This window comes from Pogoniulus pusillus, chromosome 6 (genome assembly GCF_015220805.1).
Source record: "Pogoniulus pusillus isolate bPogPus1 chromosome 6, bPogPus1.pri, whole genome shotgun sequence".
Classification (NCBI taxonomy): Eukaryota; Metazoa; Chordata; class Aves; order Piciformes; family Lybiidae; genus Pogoniulus; species Pogoniulus pusillus.
The window spans coordinates 24217436-24241236 of NC_087269.1; the positions used below are offsets into that span (position 1 = coordinate 24217436).

General features: G+C 53.6%; 1 protein-coding gene across 1 annotated transcript in view; it reads right to left on the minus strand.

Annotated features, from left to right (window-relative positions):
* Nucleotides 1-21880, minus strand: part of PAPSS2 (3'-phosphoadenosine 5'-phosphosulfate synthase 2) — a 35859-nt gene extending 13979 nt beyond the window's left edge. Inside the window, exons 1-2 of the mRNA XM_064144992.1 lie at nucleotides 21800-21880; nucleotides 402-507 (exon numbers count right to left, since the gene is read on the minus strand). Coding sequence (XP_064001062.1) covers nucleotides 402-507; nucleotides 21800-21820 — 127 coding nt within the window. The 5' untranslated portion in view covers nucleotides 21821-21880. The remainder of the gene's footprint in view (nucleotides 1-401; nucleotides 508-21799) is intronic.
* Nucleotides 21881-23801: the final 1921 nt, after the last annotated feature.

Genomic DNA, 23801 nt, shown 5'->3' on the forward strand with positions numbered 1-23801 from the left:
GTGAACATCTCCTGCGAGGTCAGGCTGAGGGAACTGGGGCTGGGAGCTGGCAGCAGAGGAGCCTGAGGGCTGCCCTCAGTGCTGTGCTGAAGATGTGCAGGGCAGTGTCAGGAGGACACAGCCAGGCTCTGCTCAGGGGTGGCTAAGGACACCAAAAGGGGCACTGGTGCCAGCTGGAGCAAAGGAGGTGCCCCAGGAACAGGAGGGGAAACTTTGTCCCTGTGAGGGTGCTGGAGGCCTGCAGCAGGCTGCCCAGAGAGGTTGTGGAGTCTCCTCTGGAGACATTCAAAGCCACTCGGATGTGTTCCTGTGTGACCTGCCCTGGCAGGGGGTTTGGACTGGATGATCACTTCCAAGTCCTGTTGTTCTGTGACACTGATTCACACTCTGATGGTAAGTACCTGTTAGCCAGATCGTGCAGCCTCGAAATCCAGCCCTGGTACCAACCACCTGGCCTCTCTTACTCCTGCTGACATGGTGGGCTTGGTACACCACGTTGGTTGACACCTGATGGAAATAGAGCACAACAAAAACCCTGTTGTTACCTCCTTGCTCTCTGTACAAGGGGAAGATCTCCACTGGGATCAATCTAAGGAGAGAAAGGCAAATGCTTTATGAACCTGCCTGAGGCACCGCAGTGAACTGGGGCAGCTGGGTGCTGTGCTGGAGGGTGGGGTGGATGTCTGGCTGAACACCAGCAGCATTTGCCTCTGCTCAGAGGGCTCCTGCTGCCAATGCCTTAGCTCTATGGAGAAGGATCTGAGACTCACAGTGGACAATAAGTAATCCATGGGGCAGCAACGTGCCCTTTTGGCCAAAGCAAATGGTCTTCCAGGGTGCATGAACAAGAGTGTGGGCAGCAGGTCAAGGGACGTTATCTCCACCCTCTGCTCTCCCCTGGTAAGACCACACCTGGAATACTGTGTCCAGTTTTGAGGTTCCCAGTTCAACAGAGACACTGGAGAGAGTCCAGTGGAGGCTATGAGGATGATGGAAGGACTGGAACACCTCTCCTGTGAGTAAAGGCTGAGAGCCCTGGGGCTGTTGAGTCTGAAGAAGAGCAGCTCCAGAGGGGATCTGAGCAATGTTTATAAAGATCTGAAGGGTGGGAGGCAAGAAGAAGGGGCCAGGCTCTTTTCAATGGTGTCCTGTGACTGGACAAGCAGCAATGCGCACAAAATGGAAGCCAGGATGTTCCACCTCAACCTGAGGAGGGACTTGTTTGGTGTGAGGCTGCCAGAGGCCTGGAGCAGGCTACCCAGAGAGGTTGTGGAGTCTCCTCCTTGGCAGACTCTCAAGCCCTATCTGGATGTGTTCCTGTGTGACCTGCTCTGGGTGACTCTGCTTTGGCAGGGGGGCTGGACTCAGTGATCCAACCCCTACCATTCTCTGACTCCATGACTCTATCCCTTTGGCAGCAGCAGAAGGTGAGCTGCTGCTTTGCAGGAGTGCTGCCAGGTGAGTGATAGAGCTGCGGGCAGGCAGGGAGGGTAGGGCAGGCAGGGTGCCCAGGCTCGGATGTGCGCGGCACCCTCCCTGCATGCTTGGCATCTCAAAAAGCAGGCAGACAAGCCTCAGGTTTTAATGATGCTTGCAAAAGCAAAGCAGCTGAGGGGAGGTGCTGATTTGTTTGCCATGTTTAACATCACAGGGCTGATAATTGCAGCTGGGGCAAGAAGCAGCAAAACGGCAGAGCAAGCCAGGCTGGCGAAGGCAGCGTGGCACAGGGGACACAACCCCTGGTGTTGATGGTGAGACAGGGACACGAGTTTTGGTGCTTCCAGTACTCGAAGGGGGCTACAAGAAGGCTGCAGAGGGACTGTTCCCAAAGGCCTGCAGGGACAGGATGAGGAGCAAGGGCTTCAGACTAGAGCAGAGTGGATTGAGGTTGGATATGAGGAACAAGTTCTTTGCCATGAGGCTGCTGGAACACTGCAACAGGTTGCCCAGGGAGGGATTGAGGCCCCAGCCCTGGAGATATTGCAGGTGAGGCTGGACAGGGCTGTGGGCAACCTGCTCTAGTGGAGGATGTCCCTGCTGAGTGCAGAGGGGGTTGGACTGGATGAGCTTTGGAGGTCCCTTCCAACCCAGGCCCTTCTATGATTCTGTGTCACTGGAGGTGGTAGAAACAACATTCCTGAACACCTTCTCAGCCTGGGACTCCCATCGAGTCACATGGCGGTGACACGGGATAGGAATCAGTCACCTTGGGCCTGTTCTGGAGCAATTGCTTCTTCCAGTGGGAGCCTCACAAATGCAGCCCCAGTGTTGGGATGTGCTGAAAGCTGCTCTTGGAGGTGAGATTTATGGCCAATATGATGAACATTTTGGACACAGCTGTTCTTGCCAGCACCCTAGAATGTTCTGGAGGAGGGGGTCGCAGTTTGGTTTGCTGACAACCAGGTGGCAAATGAACAGGCACAAAGAGCCTATGTTTGGAGTCAAACTATGCTGAAAATGGACATGAATCAGAGAATGGTTTGTGCTGGAAGGGACCTCAAAGATCATCCAGTTCCAACCTCCTGGCATGAGCAGGGACACCTCCTACTAGACCAGGTTGCTCAAGGCCCCATCCAGACTGGCTTGGGACACTTCCAGGCTTGGAGCCTTCACAAGTTCCTCGGCAACCTTTTCCAATGCCTCACCACCCTGCTGGGAGAAGAATTTCCTGCTAATGTCCAATCTAACTAGAGCTTTGTCCAGCTCAAAGCCATTGCCCCATATCCTGGCACTCCCAGCCCTTGGCCAAAGTCCCTCCCCAGCTCTCCTGGAGCTCCTTCAGGTACTGGAAGGCTGCTCTGAGGTCTGACTGGAGTCTTCTCCTCTCCAGGCTAAACAGCCCCAGCTCTCACACAGGGGAGATTCTCCAGCCCTCTCATCATCTCCACGGCCCCCTCTGGACCCTCTCCAGCAGTTTCATGTCCTTCTTGTTCTGGGGGCCCCAGAACTGGATACAATGCTTCAGGTGGGGTCTCAGCAGAGCAGAGTAGAAGGGCAGAATCACGTCCCAGTCTCTCTCCAGCTCTCCTGTAGCTCACTTCAAATGCCGGAAGATTGCTCCAAGGTGTCCCTGGAGCCTTTCCTTCTCCAGGATGAATCATGCAAAAGTGTTAAGGGCCCAGCAAGCAGAAGAGGAAACAAAAAACCCATCCTCTTTCGCTAACACATTTCAAGGCCTTCCCCAGCCTTGCTCACCTTTGGGAACAGTCCCTCTGCAGCCTTCTTAGAGCCCACTTCAGGTACTGGAAGGTCACTATTAGGTCCACCTGGAGCTTTCTCTTCTACAGGCTGCACACCCTCAGCTCCCTCAGCCTGGCCTCATAGCAGAGCTGCTCCAACTCCCTGATCATTTTTGTGGCCTCCTCTAGACCCTCTCTATCAGGTCCATGTCCTTCCTGTGTTGAGGGCTCCAGAGCTGGACACAGCACTGCAGGTGAGGTCTCAGCAGAGCAAAGTGGCAGAATCCCCTCTCTGAATCTGCTGTCAACGCATCTTTTGATGCAGCCCAGGATGTGATTTGCTTTCTGGGCTGCAAGCTCACACTGTCTTGTGTTCTTGCTCTGCAGCTCTCACCTCCTGCTTTCATTGTGGCAGTCAGTAGAGTTGGTCCCTGTCACGAATTCCCCTCCCTGCAGTTGTTTGGAGACACAGAGCCCAGGTACCACAGTAAAACAAAATCCCCATGCCTCTCTGGACCTGCCCATGAAGAAGTAAGTGAGCCCAGCACATCTTGGTGACTTCTTGGGGCTGTCAAAATTTCTTGAATGGTTTGAGCTTGCAAAGGTGACACAGAACCACTGTGGTTTAATTTTCACCTGCCCTCGGGGAGTTAGGGTTCAGAGACTGAAAAAGCACAGAGGGAAGATCCAGCTGGAAAAAATAATCCCTTCTCCTGAGGCACAGGAGGCTGTTTCTGCTGTGTTTGCTCCTTCCTGAGCTCTGGAACTGCTCTGAAGTTACTGCACACCTCCTGAACCTCCTTCTGTGGCTGCACAAAATGTGAGGAGTCAGAAGGGACCTCTAGACATTATCCAGTCCAACCCACTTGCCAGAGCAGGATCACCCAGAGCAGGTCACACAGGAACAGGTCCAAGCAGGGTTTAACGTTTCCAGAGAAGAAGACCCCACAACCCCTCTGAGCAGTCTATTTCAGGCCTCCAGCACCCTCACACCAAAAAACTTTCTCCTCATCTTCAGAAGGAACCTTCCGGATTTCAGTTTGTATCCACTGGACACCCCTGACAAAAGCCTGCCCCCTTCTTGCCCCCTACCCTTCAGATATTTCCAGACATCAATAACATCCCTTCCCAGGCTGCTTCTCTCAAGACTAACCAGCCCCAGGGCTCTCAGCCTTTCCTCCCCACATAGATGCTCCAGTCCCTTCAGCAGCCTCATAACATCTATTGGACTAGACAGTAGCTGAAGATGAGGCAGCAGTGTGTCCAGGCAGGAGAGCCAATGGCATCCTGGGCTGGCTCAGGAGCAGTGTGGCCAGCAGGACAAGGGAGGTTCTTCTGTCCCTGTGCTCAGCACTGCTCAGGCCACACCTTGAGTGCTGTGTCCAGTGCTGGGCTGCTGAATTGAAGAGAAATGTTGAGGTGCTGGAAGGTGTCCAGAGAAGGGTAATGAAGCTGGAGAGGGGCCTGTGAAGACAGGTTGACGAAGCTCGGGATGTGCAGCCTGCAGAAGAGGAGGCTCAGGGCAGACCTCATTGCTATCTGCAGCTATCTGAAGGGAGGCTGTAGCCAGGTGGGGCTGGGCTCTGCTCCCAGGCACCCAGCAAGAGAACAAGAGGACACAGTCTCAAGCTGCACCAGGGCAGGCAGAAGTTCTTCACTGAAAGAGTGATTGCCATTGGAATGGGCTGCCCAGGGAGGTGGTGGAGTCACCATCCTTGGAGGTGTTTATAAGGAGACTGGATGAGGCACTTAGTAACATGGTTTATTAATTAGGGTGATAGGTGATAGGTTGAACTCAGTGATCCTAGAGGGCTTTTCCAGCCTGGTTAATTCTGAGATTCTGTGTCAAGAGACAATGGCTTCAAACTAGAGCAGAACAGGCTGGTGCTAACCCAGGCCCTCAACAGCACAGGAGGCAGAGCTCTCTGATGCTTCAGGAGGAAAGATGTGCCATTAGAAAGTGCTGCCGGGCATCGTGAAGCTCAGAGTTCTAAACCAAGGTCTTTAATGGGGTTGGCCAAGAGGATCTTTGAGGGTCCCTTCCAAGCCAATGCAGAGCTATGAAGGGCAGGTCGGTCATACATGGGACTGGTTTATTCCAACAGGGCCAGCAGCCAGCTCATGGCCCCTGGGAAACCCTGACCCAGAAGCAAAGGTAGGGTCAGGACTCCCCCAGCTCCAGTTTTATTTCTAGGGCCTAGCTCTCATCATCTGGAGTATGATTCATGTTTTTTTCCCAGTCAAGCCCTCCACAGACTGCCTTTTCTGTTTCTTCAGCCTGGACAACTGTCCAGCAGGAAAAAAAATGAGTCAGTCATGGAACCATGGAATTGTTTCAGCTGGAAAAGCCCTTCCAGCTCATCCAGGCCAACCAGTCTCTAACTCTGCCAGGGCTGGGGCTAGCCCGTGGCCCTCAGCATCACAGCTCTTTAGTTTTGGACCATCTCCAAGGATGGGGACTCCACCACCTCCCTCTGCCAGTGGTTGAGAACCCTTTCAGGGAAGAAGTTTCTTCTAATGTCCAACCTACACTTCCCCTGAGGCAAGTGGAGAACATTTCCTCTCATCCTGCCACTTGTTCCTAAGGAGATGAGCCCAGCTCCAACCTGGCTCCAGCCTCCTCTCAGGGAGCTGTAGAGAGTAATGAGGTATCTCAGCCTCCTCCTCTCTACACTGAACAACCCCAGGTCTCTCAGTCACTCCTTCAGATCCTTCTTCAGCTTTGTTGCCCTTCTCTGAACCTGCTCCAGACTCTCAATGTCCTTCTCAGAGAAGGGTCCCAAAACTGACCCCAGCACTCAAGCTGTAGTCTCATCAGTGCCCAGTCCAGGGGCACAATCCCTGCCCTGCTCCTGTTGGCCACACCATTGCTGATCCAGGCCAGGCTGCTGGTGCCCTTCTTGACCACCTGGGCACGCCCTGGCTCATCTTCAGCTGCTGCCAACCAGCACCCCCAGGTCCTTTCCTGCTGGGCAGTTTCCAGCCACTCTGCCCCATGCCTGGAGCCTTCCTGGGGTTGTTGTGATCCAAGTGCCTTGTTGAACCTCATCCCATTCACCTCAGGCCATGGATCCAGCTTGGCCAGATCCCTCTTTAGAGACATCTTGCCCTGCAGCAGATCAACACTCCTTTTGAGCTTAGTGACACCTACAAAGTGACTGAGGGTAGCCTTGATCCCCTCGTCCAGATCACTGGTAAAGTTATTAAAGAGAAGTGGCTCCAGCAGAGGCCTTCAGAATGCTCTCAGCTAAACACATCTGCAAATGGTGGAAGAGGCTTTTAGAATGACAAGATGCAAGCTTTCAAATTTGAAGTCCAACCCTTACTTAAACCTCTGGACACTGATCTAAGTTGGTGTTTAAAATCCCCTTCAAATCCTGCCAGCTTCCTAAAAGAAGACTAAAAGTCTTCTGTCCTATCAGCTGAATTCCATTCATTCCTACTAAGTGGAATTCAATGCAGAAAAAAATGAAGTTTCTTTTCCTTAAAAACCCTAACACTACTGTCTTCTACCAGGGCAGCTCCATGGCTCTTCTTGCAAATGGGCAACATGACAGCACAAAGAATATACCACCTAGAGGGGAAAAACTCTTTTGTAAGAGCCCCTTGCTGCAGAAAAGCCAAAGTACTTCTCAAAGGAGAAGGACAGAAGAGAGAAGGGAGGATGAGGTTGCCTGGGGAAGCAGAAGTTTGATTTGGACTATACTGATGCACAACCTTGAAGTCTCCAACTTCCCACTTGAGTTCTTGTAACCCTACATGTACAGATTCCCCCAGACTGCAGGTGGATTCATTTGAGGGAATCATTCCCCATGAGGTGGGAAATGCTCCAAAGCCAGCTCTGCTGTTTCACAGGGAAAATTCCCAGCAAGGTGGAGTTACCCTGTGGCTTCTGCCAGCTTCATTTCCCAGACATCACCACTACAGCGCTGAGCCTGCCTGGTGGCTGCAGATGGGGAAGTGGGACGTTACTGTCCAATCCACCCTCCTGCTTGTCACACTGCTGTCTCCTCTCCTTCATACAATCACAGAACACATCTAGTTGGCAGAGCCCTTCAAGCTCACCCAGTCCAACCCTCCACTCAGCACTGCAGGGCCACCACTAAACCATGTCCCTGAGTGCCAGCTCCACAGGCTGCTGGAACACCCCCAGCGATGGTGACTCCAGCACTGCCCTGGGAAGCCTGTTCCAGTGTTTGAGAACCCTTCCAGTGAAAAAACCTTTCCTGAGCTCCAGCCTGCAGGCAGCCTGCATCTTGCAAGCTCACAGGATGTCAGGGGTTGGAAAGGACCCAAAGAGTTCACCCCTCCTGCCAGAGCAGGACCACACAATCTAGCTCAGGTCACACAGGAACACATCCAGACAGGCCTTGAAAGTCTCCAGAGAAAGAGACTCCACAGCCTCTCTGGGCAGCCTGTGCCAGTGCTCTGAGACCCTTATAGTAAAGAAGTTCCCCTCTGTGTTGAGGAGGAATCTCCTCTGCTGTAGCTTCCATCCATTGCTACTTGTCTCCTCTCTCCCCACCTGTCTGTGAGCAGCATGAACCTTGTCTTTGCTTCTTCGACTCAGCTATGACATGTCACAAGCACCCTGCAGAGCCTGCCAGCGTCCACTGACACCACACAGGGCACTGAACTGGGCTCCCTTTCTTCATCCAGCACTCTGAATAAACCTCCCTGGCTCCTTGGCAGCCTTCACCTTCACTGTTCATTCCTGTTGGCAGGGCTGCCTTTGGCCCCCATCCCGTGCCAGGAACACAGCACAGATGATCTTCAGGAGAGCAGCAGAGACACCCCAGCTCTCCAAAACAAGCAGGCTTTCAGCTTGCAGGAAGACAGATGGGGAGGTCAGACACCACCAACACAAGGAGGTGTTCAAGATGGTGGCAGCTCAAGTGTTTATTTTTCCTTGCCCACAGGAATTTTGAGCTCTGAGACAGGCCCTCTTTTAAATCACAGATCAAGGATTTCTCTCTTGGGAAAATTTTGCATGCTTTGGGTTCCCACAGTCGAGTTTTATACAGCTCTGGTGGAAAAAAAAGAGAAATAAGCCCAATAAAAGTAGCCTCCTGTTGCAGTCACCTTGCAAACCAGACCCTGAGAGACTTCAAAGCAGCAGGGTGGTCATTAACATTTGCCCTTCTAAAAGCAGACTGAGCAGGTGTTTCTTTATCTGCATATTAGGTGATGTCACAGCTCTCATTTCCTCCACACACTCACAAAGCCATCCCATGCTCCTGCATCTCTGGAATGAATGTGCAAGGCTGGAACATGTTGTACAAAGAACCACAGAATCACAGAATGCTCTGGGTTGGAAGGGACCTCCAAAGCTCATCCAGTCCAGCCCCCCTGCACTCAGTAGGGACATCCTCCACTAGAGCAGGTTGCCCACAGCCCTGTCCAGCCTCACCTGGAATATCTCCAGGGATGGGGTCTCAACCACCTCCCTGGGCAACCTGTTGCAGTGTTCCAGCAGCCTCATGGTAACTTCAGCAACTACAAGGGATGGCTGCACAGGCAGCAAACAGCTGACAAAGAAAGGATCTGGTTAAGCACTAAGAAACAGAATGATTTTAACAACAGGGCACAGAACTACAGATGAGTTGGGTTGGAAGTGACCTCCAAGATCACCCAGTCTCAACCCCCTATGCCATGGGCAAGGACACTTCCCACTAGCCCAGGTTGCTCAAGGCCTCATCCAACCTGGCCTTGAAGACTGCCAGACTTTGAGTCTCCACAGCCTCTCTGGGCAACGTGTTCCAGTGTCTCACCAACCTCACAGGGAGGAATTTCCTGCTTATGTTTCCCCTTCATCCTGTCAGTCCATGCCTTTGTCAGAAGTCCCTCCTTAGCTCTCCTATATTCCCTTTGTTTGAAGTGGGATATAAAGTCTCCCTGAGATCTTCTCATCTCCAGAGTGAACAACACCAACCCACCCAGCCTGTTTTCATAGGAGAGGGCTTCCAGCCGTCTGATCATCTCTGTAGCCTCTGGCCCTGCTCCAGCAGGTCCCTGTCTGAGCTGAAGACTCCAGAGCTGCCCCAACACTGCAGCAGGGGGTCTCAGCAGAGTGCAGCAGAGGGGCAGAATCCCCTCCCTGCCCCTGCTGCCCACACTGCTGGGGATCAGCCCAGTACAAGGCTGGCTTCTGGGCTGGCAGCACATATTGCTGGCTCACATTGAGCTTCTTGCTCCCCAGCACCTCAAGTCATTCTCTTAAGGACTGCTTTCCAACCATTCTCCACCCAGCCTGCATTTGTGCTTGAGACTGCCCCAATCCAAGAGCAGGACCTTGCCTCCCCCAGCTGCTCTGTTTTTTATGTCCAGAGTGGTTCTTCAGATCACCTCCCCATTTCCACAGCTCAGTTGGTGTGGGACAGTAGGTTTGGTGTTGGAAAGGAGAATGCCTGGATTCTGGTACAGGGCTGCTCTGGACACAGCAAGGCTGCAGCACCACCCCTGCAAAAATTTGTAGTCTTGCAAAAACAAGCAACATCAATCGTAGCCTGACTGCAGCTTTGAGTGAGCATCATCAGAAAGTGACCAAGCAGGTCAACTGAATCTCCAAGAAACCCCAAGAGACAGAAAGTCTGGTGACAAGGAGGTGGGTGAGCCGTTAAAGCCCACAGAGACAGTGGAGCCTGGGGATCAACACCAGCAAATCCAGCACCCTGCAGTGCAGAGCTGTAGCTCACAGGGTACACTCTGAGGCAGGAATTGTAGCCACACGGAAGCAGAGTTTTTCCATCAGTATGAGGCTTAGGGATTTCACTAAAGGGTTGTGGCACTGGATGCTGAACAAGGCACTGTGCCTGTCCTGTCTGTCATCGTGGCCAGGAGCGCACCCTGCCACCACACAACAGCTCAGGCTGGAGAGACCTCAGAGCTCATCTACTCCAACCCCCCTGCCACGGGCAAGGACACTTCTCAACTACACTTGGTTGCCCAAGGCCTCATCCGGCCTGGCCTTGAACTCCTCCAGGAAGGAGACATCCACAGTCTCCTTGGGAAACATATTCCAGAGTCTCACCATCCCTGTACTGAAGAACTTCTTCCTCAGCTCCACTGTAACCCTGCTCTGCCTTACCTTCAAACTATTCCCCCTTGACCTGCCTCTAGACCCCCTCAGGGCAAGTCCCTCTGCAGCCTTCCTGCAGGACCCCTTCAGGCACTGGCAGCAGCTCTGAGGTCCCCATGAAGCCTTCTCTTGTCCAGGCTGCACACCTCCAGCTCCCTCAGCCTGTCCTCACAGCAGAGCTGCTCCAGCCCTTGCATCATCTTTGTGGCCTCCTGGCCTCACTCCAGCAGCTCTCTGTCTTTCTTGTGCTGAGGACACCAGAAATTAAGGCAGGATTGAAGGTGGATTCAAGCACAGCAGAAACAAGGAGCAGAATCTCCTCTCTTGAATATTAGGAGAAACAAAAGGCAAAGAAAATAAGACAAAGAAACTAAGACTCTGGAAGAGGTTGCCCAGGGAGGCTGTGGCTGCCCTCTCCATGGAGGTGGTGAAGGCCAGGTTGGATGAGGCCTTGAGCAACCTGGGCTAGTGGGATGTGTCCCTGCCCATGCAGGGGAGTTGGAATTGGATGGCCTTTAAGGTTTCTTTCCACCTAAACCATCTGTGATTCTGCCCGTGGCTGTGAGCACAAAGGTGGGACACCAGAGCCATCTTCTGCTAAGAGACAAGGACCTCCTTCCACCCTCCAAGTTGGCAAGGCTGAACCAAGCCCACTTCAGCTCAAAACACTGTGAGGCAAGATGCCTGTTATTAATATGTCCATCTCAGCCCTCTCAGGGAAGAAATCCTGCCCTTGTGAAGAGGTTGCAGCAATGTCACAGGCAGTGGCAGCTGCAGATCTGCATTCCAAACAGCTTCAGCAGATGTTAAACCACAGCCACTTCCAGAACAGAGCAAATCCTCTCACACAGCTTCTCTCCATGACTTTGTGGCATCCTGATGAAAGAATAAAGCTGGACACAATCCCAGGCTGCTTGTCCTACCTAAGTGTCCAGGATGAACACACAATGTCTTGAACCTGCTGCCTTTGATCTCCATGTCCTTGCCTCTGCAAGGGCAAATGGTTGCCAGCAGACAACAGGAGATTTTTTTTTTCAAGTCAGTGATTTCTTGAAGGTTTACAAAGCCCAAAAGCAGCAGCAGGCAGAACTGTAGGGAAACTTGGCTAGAGCCACCACACAGAACATGGTTACAAGGGGGAGCTCCACTGGGCAGGCCAAAAGTTCACTTGGCTAGAAAAAATTATTAACATGAATTACTGGTAGGAAAGTTCACCAAGTCCTAACAGGGAGAATGGCAGGGCCTCTGCTATCTCAAGTCATAAATCAGTGGATGCTGAGATAAGGCACTGATGTGGCCCAGCCAGAAGCTCTTGCATGGCCCTCACTCCTAGCTGATGTTGGAGGCTACAGATGGAAGCCCTCACTCAGAACCTCCTCAGTCCCCTTGCTGTTTCTGCAGGCTGAAGGCAAGGCTGTTTTCACAGTCAAGACCCTGAATATGCCACCCTGCACAACAAGGTCCATCAGCTAAGTCCAAGTGGAGGACTCAAGGTTGGAGATCATAGAATCATAGAAGGGCTGGGTTGGAAGGGACCTCCAAAGCTCATCCAGCCCAACTCCCTCTGCACTCAGCAGGGACATCCTCCCCTAGATCAGGTTGACCACAGCCCTGTCCAGCCTCACCTTGAGTATCTTCAAGGCTAAGGCCTCAACCACCTCCCTGGACAACCTGTTCCAGTGTTTCACCACCCTCATGGTAAAGATGCCAGGATGAAGGCTTCCTGCCCCACCTATCTGTTCATCTGATCTATAGAAGTTGCAAGATGAGCTTTTGAGAGCACACAAGGGGTTACAGAGTCCCTTGCTTAAGTCAGCACCAACAAAGTTGGACCTTCTTGAGCAAGAGACTGTTTGGCATTTCCCTCTCCCCTCCCCAGACCATGTCCTGCTCATTACACACCACTCCAAAGCTGGCTGAAGGATAGTGCCACATTTCCCTTGAGGATTACTGTCCCTCAAAAGTTCATGCAAACTCCCAGCATCTCTCTGAGGGCAACAGCAATTATCAACCAATCTCCATCTGGATATGGAGCTGCTGACCCCCTGAATGAGATCATCCAGCCAACTCCTTATCCAGTGAACAATCACAGGATCACAGAAAGTTAAGAAGGGATTTCCAGAGACCATTAAGGCCAATCACCCTCCAAAGCAGGATTACCCAGGGCAGGTCACACAGGAGCGCATCCAGGTGTGGCTTGAAAGTCTCCCAAAAAGGAGACTCCACAACTTCCCTGGGCAGCCTGCTCCAGCAGCCTCGCTCCATACAAGTTTCTCCTTATGCTGAGGTGGAACCTCCTGTGATCGAGTTTCCGTCCATCACCTTTATTGGCATAAAGACTCTGACTTCATCCTCCTGGCAGCCACCCTGCAAGCATTTGGACACACAGCATCCCCAGCTTCCCAACCACAGAAAAGCAGCAGCAGAGCAAGGCAAACAGCAACAGCAGCCTCAAGCTCCTGCAATGTTGAAGCCTTCCAGAAGCAACACACTTGAAGAGCAGCTTCCCTGGGCTTGCAGGCTGCATGTCCAAGAGCTCACCTCACAGCCACCCCAACGGTCTCAGGGCAGCTTTGCAAAGATGACAGCTGATGCAATGAGCTGCCTCAGTTATGGCAGGGGTGACTCAGCCAGCACCAAGCTCAGGCAATACAAAAGATGTCTTCAGCAGGAGTGAGAAAAGACCTCCCTTTTGCACCACAGTGGAAAGCTGGAAAATGGTTTGGTGTCAAAAGAGACATTTTGTTCTGAGAGAGCCGCCACAAAGGTCAGAACGCCTTCGAAATGCTCTTTCCAGTGGTCTTCTCCTAGAGATGCCCAACAAAGCCCCAAAGTGCATCAAAGGAGCCACATTAAAAGCAACCACTTCAGGCAAACCAGCTCCTTTCTCAAGCTCTGCTCTCCAAACAGGCCAACACGTTTAGGCACCCCCTGAGCAGATAAAACTTTTGACACAGGGAGCTGTACCCGAGCCAGGCTGTAAGTAAGGGAGGAGCTCTGTAAGGAAGCCGAGGCAGAGCTAGCAAGGAGCCAGCAGCCTTGCATGCAAGCTTCTCACTGCCCCGTGTCCTGCCTTGGGACACACACCTGGGGCCAGTGTCTCCAGTGGGCTGCTGTGCTTTGCATCCCTCCTGCTGTTAATGATCCACCCCTGGGACCTTTCCACTTAGAAATGATTAAACTGCAGGACCATTAAGGAACCATTTCTCACTTCCTAGCACTGTCATTCAGAGCTGAACTGAAGATAATCAAGGCTGGATTGAGTGGAGCCTTGAGCAACCCGGGCAAGTAGGAGGAGCATTACCTCCAGTTCTGGTACCACCAGCACAGGCAGGACATGGACCTGACCGAGAGGGTCCAGGAGGCTATGAAGCTGGAGAACCTCCCATGTGAGGGCAGGTTGGTAGAGCTGGGGCTGTTCAGTGTGGAGAAGAGAAGGCTCCAGGCAGACCCTAGAGCTGCATTTCAGTACTTGAAGGGGTTCCAAGAGAGCTGAGGAGGGATTTTTGACAAGGGCTGGGAGTGCCAGGATGAGTGACATAGGCTTTGAGCTGGGAGAGGGAAGATTGAGAGCGGAAGAATTTCCTTACCACTGGCACAGGTTGCCCAGGGAGGCTGTGGCTGTCCCCTCCCTACAGGTGTTCAAGGCCAGGCTGGATGAGGCCTTCAGCAAGCTGTGCTGGTGGGAGGTGTCCCTGCCCGTGGCAGGGGGTTGGAGCTGGATGGTCCTTAGGGTCCCTTTCAACCCAACCCATTCTGTGAACTGCAGCAGCTGTGTTCCTCCTGCACACATTCAGCTCAGGAGAGCTCAGTAACTATTGCAAGGCAGCACCTAACCCAGCTTGGTGAGTGCTGGGAGAAGCAATAACCCACATGGAGAACGAGCAGTCTGAAAGTGCTATTAAGACTCTATGATTAGTCATCTGCTCATGGAGAGAAACAATTAATAAACAGTCACCGGCACCATGCTTTGCTGTGCTCAATGTCCTTCTGACATACCAAAGGGTAGGAGCTGTGTGGCCAAAGAGCAAGTTCAAGGCAGGACACACCATTAGCAGCACATGCCACATATCTCTTGTGCAGCTGCAGGTTTATCTAAACCACCTGAGAGGCAAGGCCTGCTCATGCTGAAAGGTTATTGTGAGACACCCTCCAGGGTCAGCATCAACTCAGTGAATACAAAGGAAAAGCACAGGTATATGCAGGACTTCTGCTGAAAGTCTTCACAAACCCCACACTGCCAATGCCTAATCTGAGCTGCAGCTACACTGCATGTGGCTGGGTGGCAGGGAGTCTTCATTATCAGACCAGGAAGGCTGGGGCTGGTCAGCCTGGAGAAGAGAAAGCTCCAGGCAGACCTTAGAGCAGGCTTCCAGTACTTGAAGGGGCTGCAGGAGAGCTGGGGAAGGACTCTGGACAAGGGCTGGGAATGCCAGGATGAGGGACAGTGGCTGTGAGCTGGGAGAAGGGAAATTAAGAGTGACGATGAGAAAGACATTTTTGAGAGTGAGGGTGGGGAGACACTGGCACAGGTTGTCCAGGAAGGCTGTGGCTGCCCCCTCCCTATAGGTGTTCAAGGCGAGGCTGGATGAGGCCTTGAGCAAGCTGTGCTGGTGGGAGGTGTCCCTGCCCATGGCAGGGGGCTGGAGCTGGATGGGCTTTGTGGTCCCTTTGAACGCAAAACCCTTCCAGGATTCAATGAATCATTCACTGTCCTGTCTAGAAACACTTCCAGAAAGCTTTGTGTTGGAAGGAATCTTTAAGGGTCATCTAGTCCAAGCTCCTTCAGTGAGCAGGGACATTTTCAACAAGATTAGGTGGCTCAGAACCCAACCTAACTCAATCTAACCTGCAATATTTTCTCTGCTACCTCTCTGGGCCTTAATTTACCCTTAAGGTAAAAAAGAAATCCTTATATCCAGTCTGAATCTCCCTCTTTTAGTTTAAAACCATCACCCATTGTCCTGTCACTCTCAGCCCTTGTCAAAAGTTCCTCCCCAGCTTTCCTGCAGCCCCCTTCAGGTAATGCAAGGCTGCTCTAAGGTCTGGCTGGAGCCTTCTCCTCTCCAGCCTGAACAGCCCCAACTCTCCCAGCCTGTTCCCACAGTAAAGGTGTTGCAGCCCTCTGATCACACTCCCCTGGACCCACTCCAGCAGCTCCAGGTCCCTCTTCTGCTGGAGGCTCCTGCACTGGAGGCAGCATTGAGTAGGGGCTGCCCAAGAAGAGCATGAATGGAAATCTCTGCTTGAGTTATGGGGTTTGGTGTGGATTTGTAACTGGTCATGACTTAATCTCAGTGCAACCTGAAAACCTGGAGTCTGTATTTATCCAGGAGCCTAGCAACAACATGATGACTCAAAGGCCTTTGCTCAGAGCAGGAGAAATTAAGATGCATTTTGGGTGTCCCAGTCACCACCTCAGATTGCAGCCACCATGCTGACCAGCAGCAGCAGCAGTGGTGCTCAGCTGTTTTCCTCCAAACATGACCCCTGGGAAGGCAATGAAGAGATATTCCTAAGGGCCAAGTAGTCCTGTTGGGTAAGCAAAAGATGAACCCAGCACAGCCCTGGGGATCAGGCCTGCCCTACCTGCCTCTGCCCTTGAAGGCAGAGGTGTTCAGGCAGGACCCACCTACCCCAGCACTCTTTCACTCTTCCATATGTACACCTCCTACAGCCCCAGCAGATACTCTGCCCATGCATCCCCCTGCAGGCAGGCCCTCCTGCCACGACACTGCCAGGGCACACCAGAGAGGCCTTCCTGCACTTGGGGAAGGTCTACCAAGATCCTCAACTTGCAGCTTCTGGAGCTGGACTGCACCAAGCTGATTCTTTCACTCCCCATCCCTGGGAGGGCTCACCCTCCCTGAAGCATGGAGAGAAAGGATCACTCTTCTTTAGCAGCCTGCAACTCTTTCTGGCTTTTCCTCCCTGAAACCCCCCAGACTGAGCTTCTGTCCTCTGACAGCAGAGGACACTTCATAAACACGGTCTAGCACACTGGCAGCCCTGCAAAACAGCAAGGTAAAGGCAACAGCCAAGAAAGGGAACTTCTTAATAGCAAAGGACTTCAAAAGAAGGAGAAGAGAGACAGCGCTGACAGAGTTCATCTACTGAACTTCTAATCTTAGAAGAGATATAAAGCACATTAAGGCAGTGAAGATAAACCAAGAAGTACTGAGCACATGATGAGCACCTAGACTGTTTTCTGTCAGGGTGCAATGGCTTGGGCACTCTGTTCACACAATAAACCATGGCTGCAAGCCTCAGACTGATGAACCTCTGAATAAACCATCAGAAGCACTGTCTGGAGTAACTCATCCTACACCAGACCACAGAAGTCCTCTGAAATCAGAGATCTGCTGCCTGTTACACTGACATAGAATCACAGAGTCATAGAATGGTAGGGTTGGAAGAGACCTCCAGAGATCATCAGGTCCAACCCCCCTGCTAAAGCAGGATCACCCAGAGCAGGGCACACAGGAACACATCCATGTGGGGCCTGAAAGTCTCCAGAGAAGGAAACTCCACAACCTCTCTGGGCAGCCTGCTCCAGGGCTCTGCCACCCTCACACCAAACAAGTTTCTCCTCCTGCTCAGCTGGAACCTCCTGGCTTCCAGTTTGTGTCCACTGCCCCTTGTGCTGTCACAGGACACCACTGACAAGAGTCTGCCCCCATCCTCTTGCCCCCCACCCTTCAGACATTTATAAATATTAATAACCCCCCCTCTCAGCCTTCTCTTCTCCAGACTAAACAGCCCCAGGGCTCTCAACCTTTCCTCTCCCCAGAGATGTTCCAGTCCTTCCACCATCCTTGTAGCCTCTGCTGTCTCTTCAGTATATCCCTGCTCCTCTTGAACTGGGGAGCCTGATATTGGACACAGTTCTTCAGATGTGTGGTCTCACCAGGGCAGAGTAAAGGGGGAAAAGAACCTCCCTTGACCTGTGGCCACACTCTTCTTAATGCACGCCAGGATATTCTCAGCACTCTTGGCCACAAGGAAATGTTGCTGTGCCACAGAGCTTCCTTCTGGCAGGTCAGCTCCTGATCTGTGCTGCTGCAGGGGCTTGCTCTTCCCCAGACGAATTTGAATGTCAGCAGAAACTAAAGGCAAGGAAACTAAGACAAAGAAACTAAGCCTCTGGCACAGGTTGCCCGGGAAGGTGGTGGATGCCCGCTCCCTGGAGATGTTGAAGACCAGGCTGGATGAGGCCTTGAGCAAGCTGGGCTGGTAGGAGGTGTCCCTGCCTATGGCAGGGGATTGGAACTGGATGGGCTTTGAGGTCCCTTCCAAGATAACCCGTTCTGTGATTCTGTGATTCCATGATGTGCTTCCCCTGCCAGTAGCAGGACTGTGGCAGCTGGCTCTGCACACCTCCACCTTCATCTCCTGAAGCATGCTGAGCTGCATTCTCATGCAGCGCCACGGAACGAGAGGCAGGCAGCCAGTCCCCCCCGGCTGTGGCAGCGCATGGTGAGGTTCCTCCTGGAGCACACTGCCGCCTCTGTGTCCTGCTCCTCGGGGAGAGGCCAGGAGCCTGGCCACAGGGGCCTGCAGAACAAGTTGCCATTGCAGCAGGGCTGCAGGGACTCCTCAGCTCTGAATGCCAGGCTGTGAGAGAGCCCACACAATGAACAAGGGCAGCTCCACACTACTTACTGCTGGTATTTTATGAGGTGCTTACTCCTGAGAGGAGGATTTCACCACTGGGGCACACAGGAGGGACAGGAGTCTTAAGGTCATTGCTGAAGGCTGTTCTGCTCCTCAAAAAGTCAGTCTTGAAACGAGTCAGCGAGAAAATGATTCCTAACAGTGAGGGCTGCGAATGGCAGAACAGTGCCCAGCATGGAGAGCAGATAGCACAGAATGCTTTAGGTTGCAAGGGATTGTTAAAAGTCATGCAGTCATCCAATTCAACCCCCCTTCAGTCAGCAGGGATGGCTTCAGCTACATCCAGTTGTTTAGAGCCCCACCCAACCTCATCTGGAGTATTTCCAGGGCTGGGGCACCTACCAGCTCTCTGGGCAGCCCTGGGTCAGTGTTTCATCACCCTTTGTGTAAAAAGATTTTTCCTTCTCTCCACTCTCAGTCTCCCTCTTTCAGTCCAAACCATCCTGCCACAACAGGCCCTGCTCAAAACTCTGTCCCCAGCTTGCTGCTTAGCCCACTGAAGCACTGCAAGGCCTCCAGAAGGTCTCCAGGCTAAACAACTCCAACTCTCTCAGTCTGCTTCACAACTCATGCAATGTCCTGAGCAGAACCAAAGGAGCATCTCCATCCTAAGCAATAAAGGGAGATTCTGGTACACCAAGTTGTGAGTCCTCTGCAGAATGAAGGTGCCTTGGTGCCTTGTTCACCTTCCAGGACAACACATGCAGAAGTAAAATTAAATAACACAAACCAAAACAAAATAAAGCAAACTTTTCATCTTTGTACCTTACAAAAAGGTTCTAAATTGGTGTGCAACCCAAAGGTCCTCAGCCTAGGCTCAAAAGTCAAGGCGTGTTCAGGCTGAATCTAGGTTTGAAGCTCTAGACTACCCACGAGGAGGAGCACAGTCCAGCCCCACAGCCAGCCCGCCTTGCAACAGTTGGCACTGTTGCACCTTACAGAGGCTGACACCTAATCACCAGCACCTGCAAAACCCATTTCTGACATATTCTGGGACACTGAATAATGCTGGAAATATCCAGGCTCACCAAATCTCATATTAACATATCTGCTAGGCCAGCAGGAAGGAGGAAAACCTCAGATTTTCACAGCAATAAGAATTTTTAAAAAGTAATAAGGCTTCATGGTGCTGGGGGAACACAAAAGGGAGATGAAAGGGAAACAAAAGGCTGAGCTGCAGTACTAACAGGGATCTCAGCAGTGGCCATTTCATCCCCTCCCATCCTCATTTTCTAATGGTAGACACAAAAAGTGTCCTGAAAAATTCACCAGGGTATTAAAACTCCTCTGAGCTACATTCAGGTTGCTTGTTGTGGGAGCAGCTTGTGCTGTTCCCTGTCCTGTGCTGTCCCTAGGTGAGATCTCCAACCCTCCTGAACCTCCTGGCGTGACTGCACTGAGACTGAATCATAGAATGGTAGGGCTTGGAAGGGATCTCTGAAGATCATCCAGGCCAAACCCCCTGCCAAAGCAGGATCATCTAAAGCAGATCACACAGGAACACATCCAGATGAACACAGAAAGTCTCCAGAAATGGAGATTCCACAACCTCTCTGGGCAGCCTGCTCCAGGGCTCTGCCACCCTCAAAGTCAAGAAGTTCCTCCTCATGCTTAGATGGAACTTCCTATGTTCAGGTTTATGCCCAGTGGCTCTTGTGCTGTCCCTGGACACCACTGACAAGAGCCTGGCCCCCTTCTCCTGACATCCACCCCTCAGATATTTGTAAGCACTGAGCAGATCCCACTCAGGCTCCTTCTCTCCAAGCTAACCAGCCCCAGGGCTCAGCCTCTCCTGAGATGAGAGATGTTGCAGTCCCCTAACGCAGTCAACACATGTGCATGCAGATACCTGCTGGCCAAGGGATCCCCCTCACAGTCAGACACTTCATCCTGGCCAAGGGATCCCCAGCACAGTCAGACACTTCATCCTGGCCAAGGGATCCCCAGCACAGTCAGACACTTCATCCTGGCCAAGGATGCACAGTGAGGCACCTCATCCCCTTGCTTTGGTGTCAGGTTGCAATGGCTAAAGCTGAGCAGTTACGGAGACAGCTAACGTTAGGAGCCAGAACTCCACTCCCTGGCAATAGAGCAGGAGTATCTCTGCCCGGCTATCATCACTACCTCATCACAACTAGCCAAAGTCCTCCTAATTAAGTGAAACCATGCCTTTTGCTGCTGCTGCTGCACGCCTGGCCAGAGAAGCACAGCAAACTCTGCCTAGAACCGTCCCTTGCATCCCATTTGTTTTGACAGTCGTAGTACGAAGGTCGGCCAAAATCTTGCTCATAAAGGTCATTTTTCCAGCCCAGGGAAAGGGGCAAAGGAGAGGGATTATTCCTGGAAGTTCAGACATGCGTTCTTCCCTGTCACAGCAATAAACAAATCCCCCATACACAGCTCCAATCTTGCACCGCCCCTCCCTGAAATCATCCCTAAGGCTTCCTGCTGCACAGGCTCTGTTAGGCACGGCTTGGGCTGCCTTCCTACGCGGACAGGCTGGCAGTGTGTTCAAAACCCACCTGAGAGACAGGTAAAAGAGCCAAACCCACTAGTAAAAAAGCAGCCTTGGACACTCGGCTCAGGGTTTCTTACAGCTCTGATTTAAAACACACGTGAAGCCAGGACCCAGACCTCACATCCCAAATCTGACTCAGGGAAGGCAGCTGGCAAGCAGAACATTTCTGGCCGTGGCTGCAATTTCAGTTCCTAACTGAATCTTTCTCCTGCTGTCACTATTTGCTTTGCTGTGTGTGGGGTTTGTAACTTGACTTTAAAACTTTGGCTCTGCAGTAGAGCCGAAAGCTGATGGGTGATGGCTGTTTCACCAGCTTCTGCCCCTGGGTGGGAGCTGGCTGGTAGCGGCGGCTGTCCCGCCAGCTTCTGCCCCTGGGTGGGAGCTGGCTGGTAGTGGCGGCTGTCCCGCCAGCTTCTGCCCCTGGGTGGGAGCTGGCTGGTAGTGGCGGCTGTCCCGCCAGTTTCTGCCCCTGAGTGGGAGCTGGCTGGTAGTGGCGGCTGTCCCGCCAGCTTCTGCCCCTGGGTGGGAGCTGGCTGGTAGCGGCGGCTGTCCCGCCAGCTTCTGCCCCTGGGTGGGAGCTGGCTGGTAGCGGCGGCTGTCCCGCCAGCTTCTGCCCCTGGGTGGGAGCTGGCTGGTAGCGGCGGCTGTCCCGCCAGTTTCTGCCCCTGGGTGGGAGCTGGCTGGTAGCGGCGGCTGTCCCGCCAGTTTCTGCCCCTGGGTGGGAGCTGGCTGGTAGTGGCGGCTGTCCCGCCAGCTTCTCCCCCTGGGGAGCCCCGTGCAGAAGAATGCCGCGAAGCCGTGAGCGGGGCAGTCCCTCAGGTTTCCCACTGCTGACTCCACCTTTCGCCTCTCCTGGGAGGCAGCCGGGCGGCTGCTCTCTGTGGGACCAGCCTGGCTCCGAGCACAGCCGCCCGGGACGCGGTATTTGCCACCCGTACGTCGTTGGGAACGTGCGACCGCCCCTCCGGACAGCCGGCCCCTGCCCAGGTGCCGACAGGGCACACACCGTACTCACAGCCTGGCACCAGCGACTAGCAGCGAGAGCGCTCAGCCGCGGCGCCCGGCACCGTAACGGGCTGGGCTCGACATCCCGCTGCCAGGCGCCGGCTGCACCCCGGCAGGGGAGGCGCAGCGCTGCTCTCGGCGCCGCGCACGGAGCAGCTGCCACCCGCGGGACACGGAGTCCGGGCGGCGCAGGTGTCCTCCGGCACTGCCAGCCCAGGTGCGAGCCCTCGCCCGCGGAGGCAGCGGTGCCGGCAGGGCTCTGGGAAGGGCTTCCCTCGGGGAGCCGGACGCGCCCGCAGCTTCCTTAGCCACCCCGTGCTGCCCAGCCCCGCGCCGTGGCCCTACCGTCTGCTGCCGGCTCGACATGGTGACGGACGGCGGGGATGGGCCGCTCCGCGGCTATAAGGGCTGCCGCGACACGTAGCGCGGCCCCAGGCCGGCCCCTCTCGCCCTGCGCCCGCCTTTGCCACCGCCTCCTCCGCCGCCCCGGCCCGCAGCAGGGAAGCGGGGCTGGGCAGGGAGCGAGGCCGCGGCGCGACGAGGAAGCTCCGAGGGCGGCGGTGCGGAGCCAAAGGACGGCTCCCGCAGACTGTCAGCGCTGCCTGCGCGACGCCGGTGTCGAATCTCAGCAAAAGGAAGGGTTTGGGGCTTGCTTGTCTGTTATAAATTGGTTTGGAAGGGATCTTAAAGGCCATCCGGCTCCAAGCCCCTGCCACGGGCAGGGACACCTCCCATCAGCACAGTTTGCCCAAGGCCTCATCCAGCCTGGCCTTCAACACCTCCAGAGAGGGGACAGCCACAGCCTCCCTGGGCAACCTGTGCCAGTGGTAAGGAAATTCTTCCATTCTCAGTCTCCCCTCTCCCAGCTCAAAGCCATTGTTCTTCATCCTGGCACATCCCAACCTCATGAAGCTCAATAAGGACAAGTGCAGCATCCTGCACCTCGGGAGGGATAAGAGCAGGCACCAGGACAGGTTGGAAGCTGCCCTCTTGGAAAGCAGCTCTGTGCAGAAAGACCTTGGGAATGCTGGTGGGCAGCAAGTTCTGCATGGGCCAGCAATGTGCCCTTGTGGACAAGAGAGCCAATGGCATCCTGGGGGGGGGGGGGTGGGGGAGGGGGAGGGCATCAGCAAAAGTGTGGCCAGCAGGGCTAGAGAGGTTCTTCTTCTCTGCTCTGCTGAGACCACACCTGGAGTATTGGGTCCAGTTTTGGGCTCCCCAATTGAAGAGGGACAGAGACCTGCTGGAGAGAGTCCAACGGAGAGCCAGAGGATGGCTGGGAAACTTGAGCATCTCCCCTGTGAAGAGAGATTGAGAGCCCTGGAGCTGTTTAGTCTGGACAAGAGAAGGCTGAGAGGGCACCTGATCAATATCTATCAATACCTGAGGGGTGGGTGTCAAGTGGAGAGGGCCAAGCTCTTGTCAGTAGTGCAAAGCAATAAGGACCAATGGATATCAACCTGAACACAGAAGGTTTCACCTCCACATGAGGAGAAACTTCTTTACAGTGAGGGAGACAGAGCCCTGGAGCAGGCTGCTCAGGGGGGTTGTGGAGTCTCCTTCTCTGGAGACTTTCCAAACCCACCTGGATGCCTTCCTGTGTGGACCACCTTGGGTGGTCCTGCTTTGGCAGGGGGGTTGGACTCGATCTCTGGAGGTCCCTTCCAGCCTCTGACATTCTGTGGTTCTGTGAACATTGCTGAACTAGAGGATAGGTGACATCTTGGTGCAGGGAAACCACAGCAGTTCCTTGGGGTGGCCTATGAGCCTGTGATGGAGGAAGAAACGCTCTTTGTTGGGATGCAGTTCTGCACCTGGGGATGCATCACCTGATCCAACTTGTCCTCTGATCCCTACCCATCCAGGGCTGTGAGGACAGCTATGCAAACAGTGCTGCCTCTCCTCTTGGAGAGAAGAATTCTCTTCTAATCTTGCCCAGAAAAGCATTTTAGGCCCAACATGCAGAGCCTGCTTTGGATATGGGAGTTGTGGGCATCTCCTGGTAGCTGCTTATCACACAGGCAACAGCGGCCATGCATGTCCACCACCTGCCAGGGACAGAGAAGGCCTTAGGGGTGGTAGTGGGAGAGAAGCTGGGCAGGAGCCAGCACTGGGCACTGGCAGCCCAGAAGGGCAGTGGCAGCCTGGGCTGCATCCAAAGCAGTGTGGGCAGAGATGGAGAGAGGAGATCCTGCCCCTCTGCTCTGGGCAGACCTCCCCTGCACTGCTGTGTCCAGAAATGGAGCCCTCAACACAGGAAGGACTTGGACCTGATGGAGAGAGTCCAGAGGAGGGCCACAAAAATGATCAGAGGGCTGAAGAACCTCTGCTATGAAGAAGAGCTGAG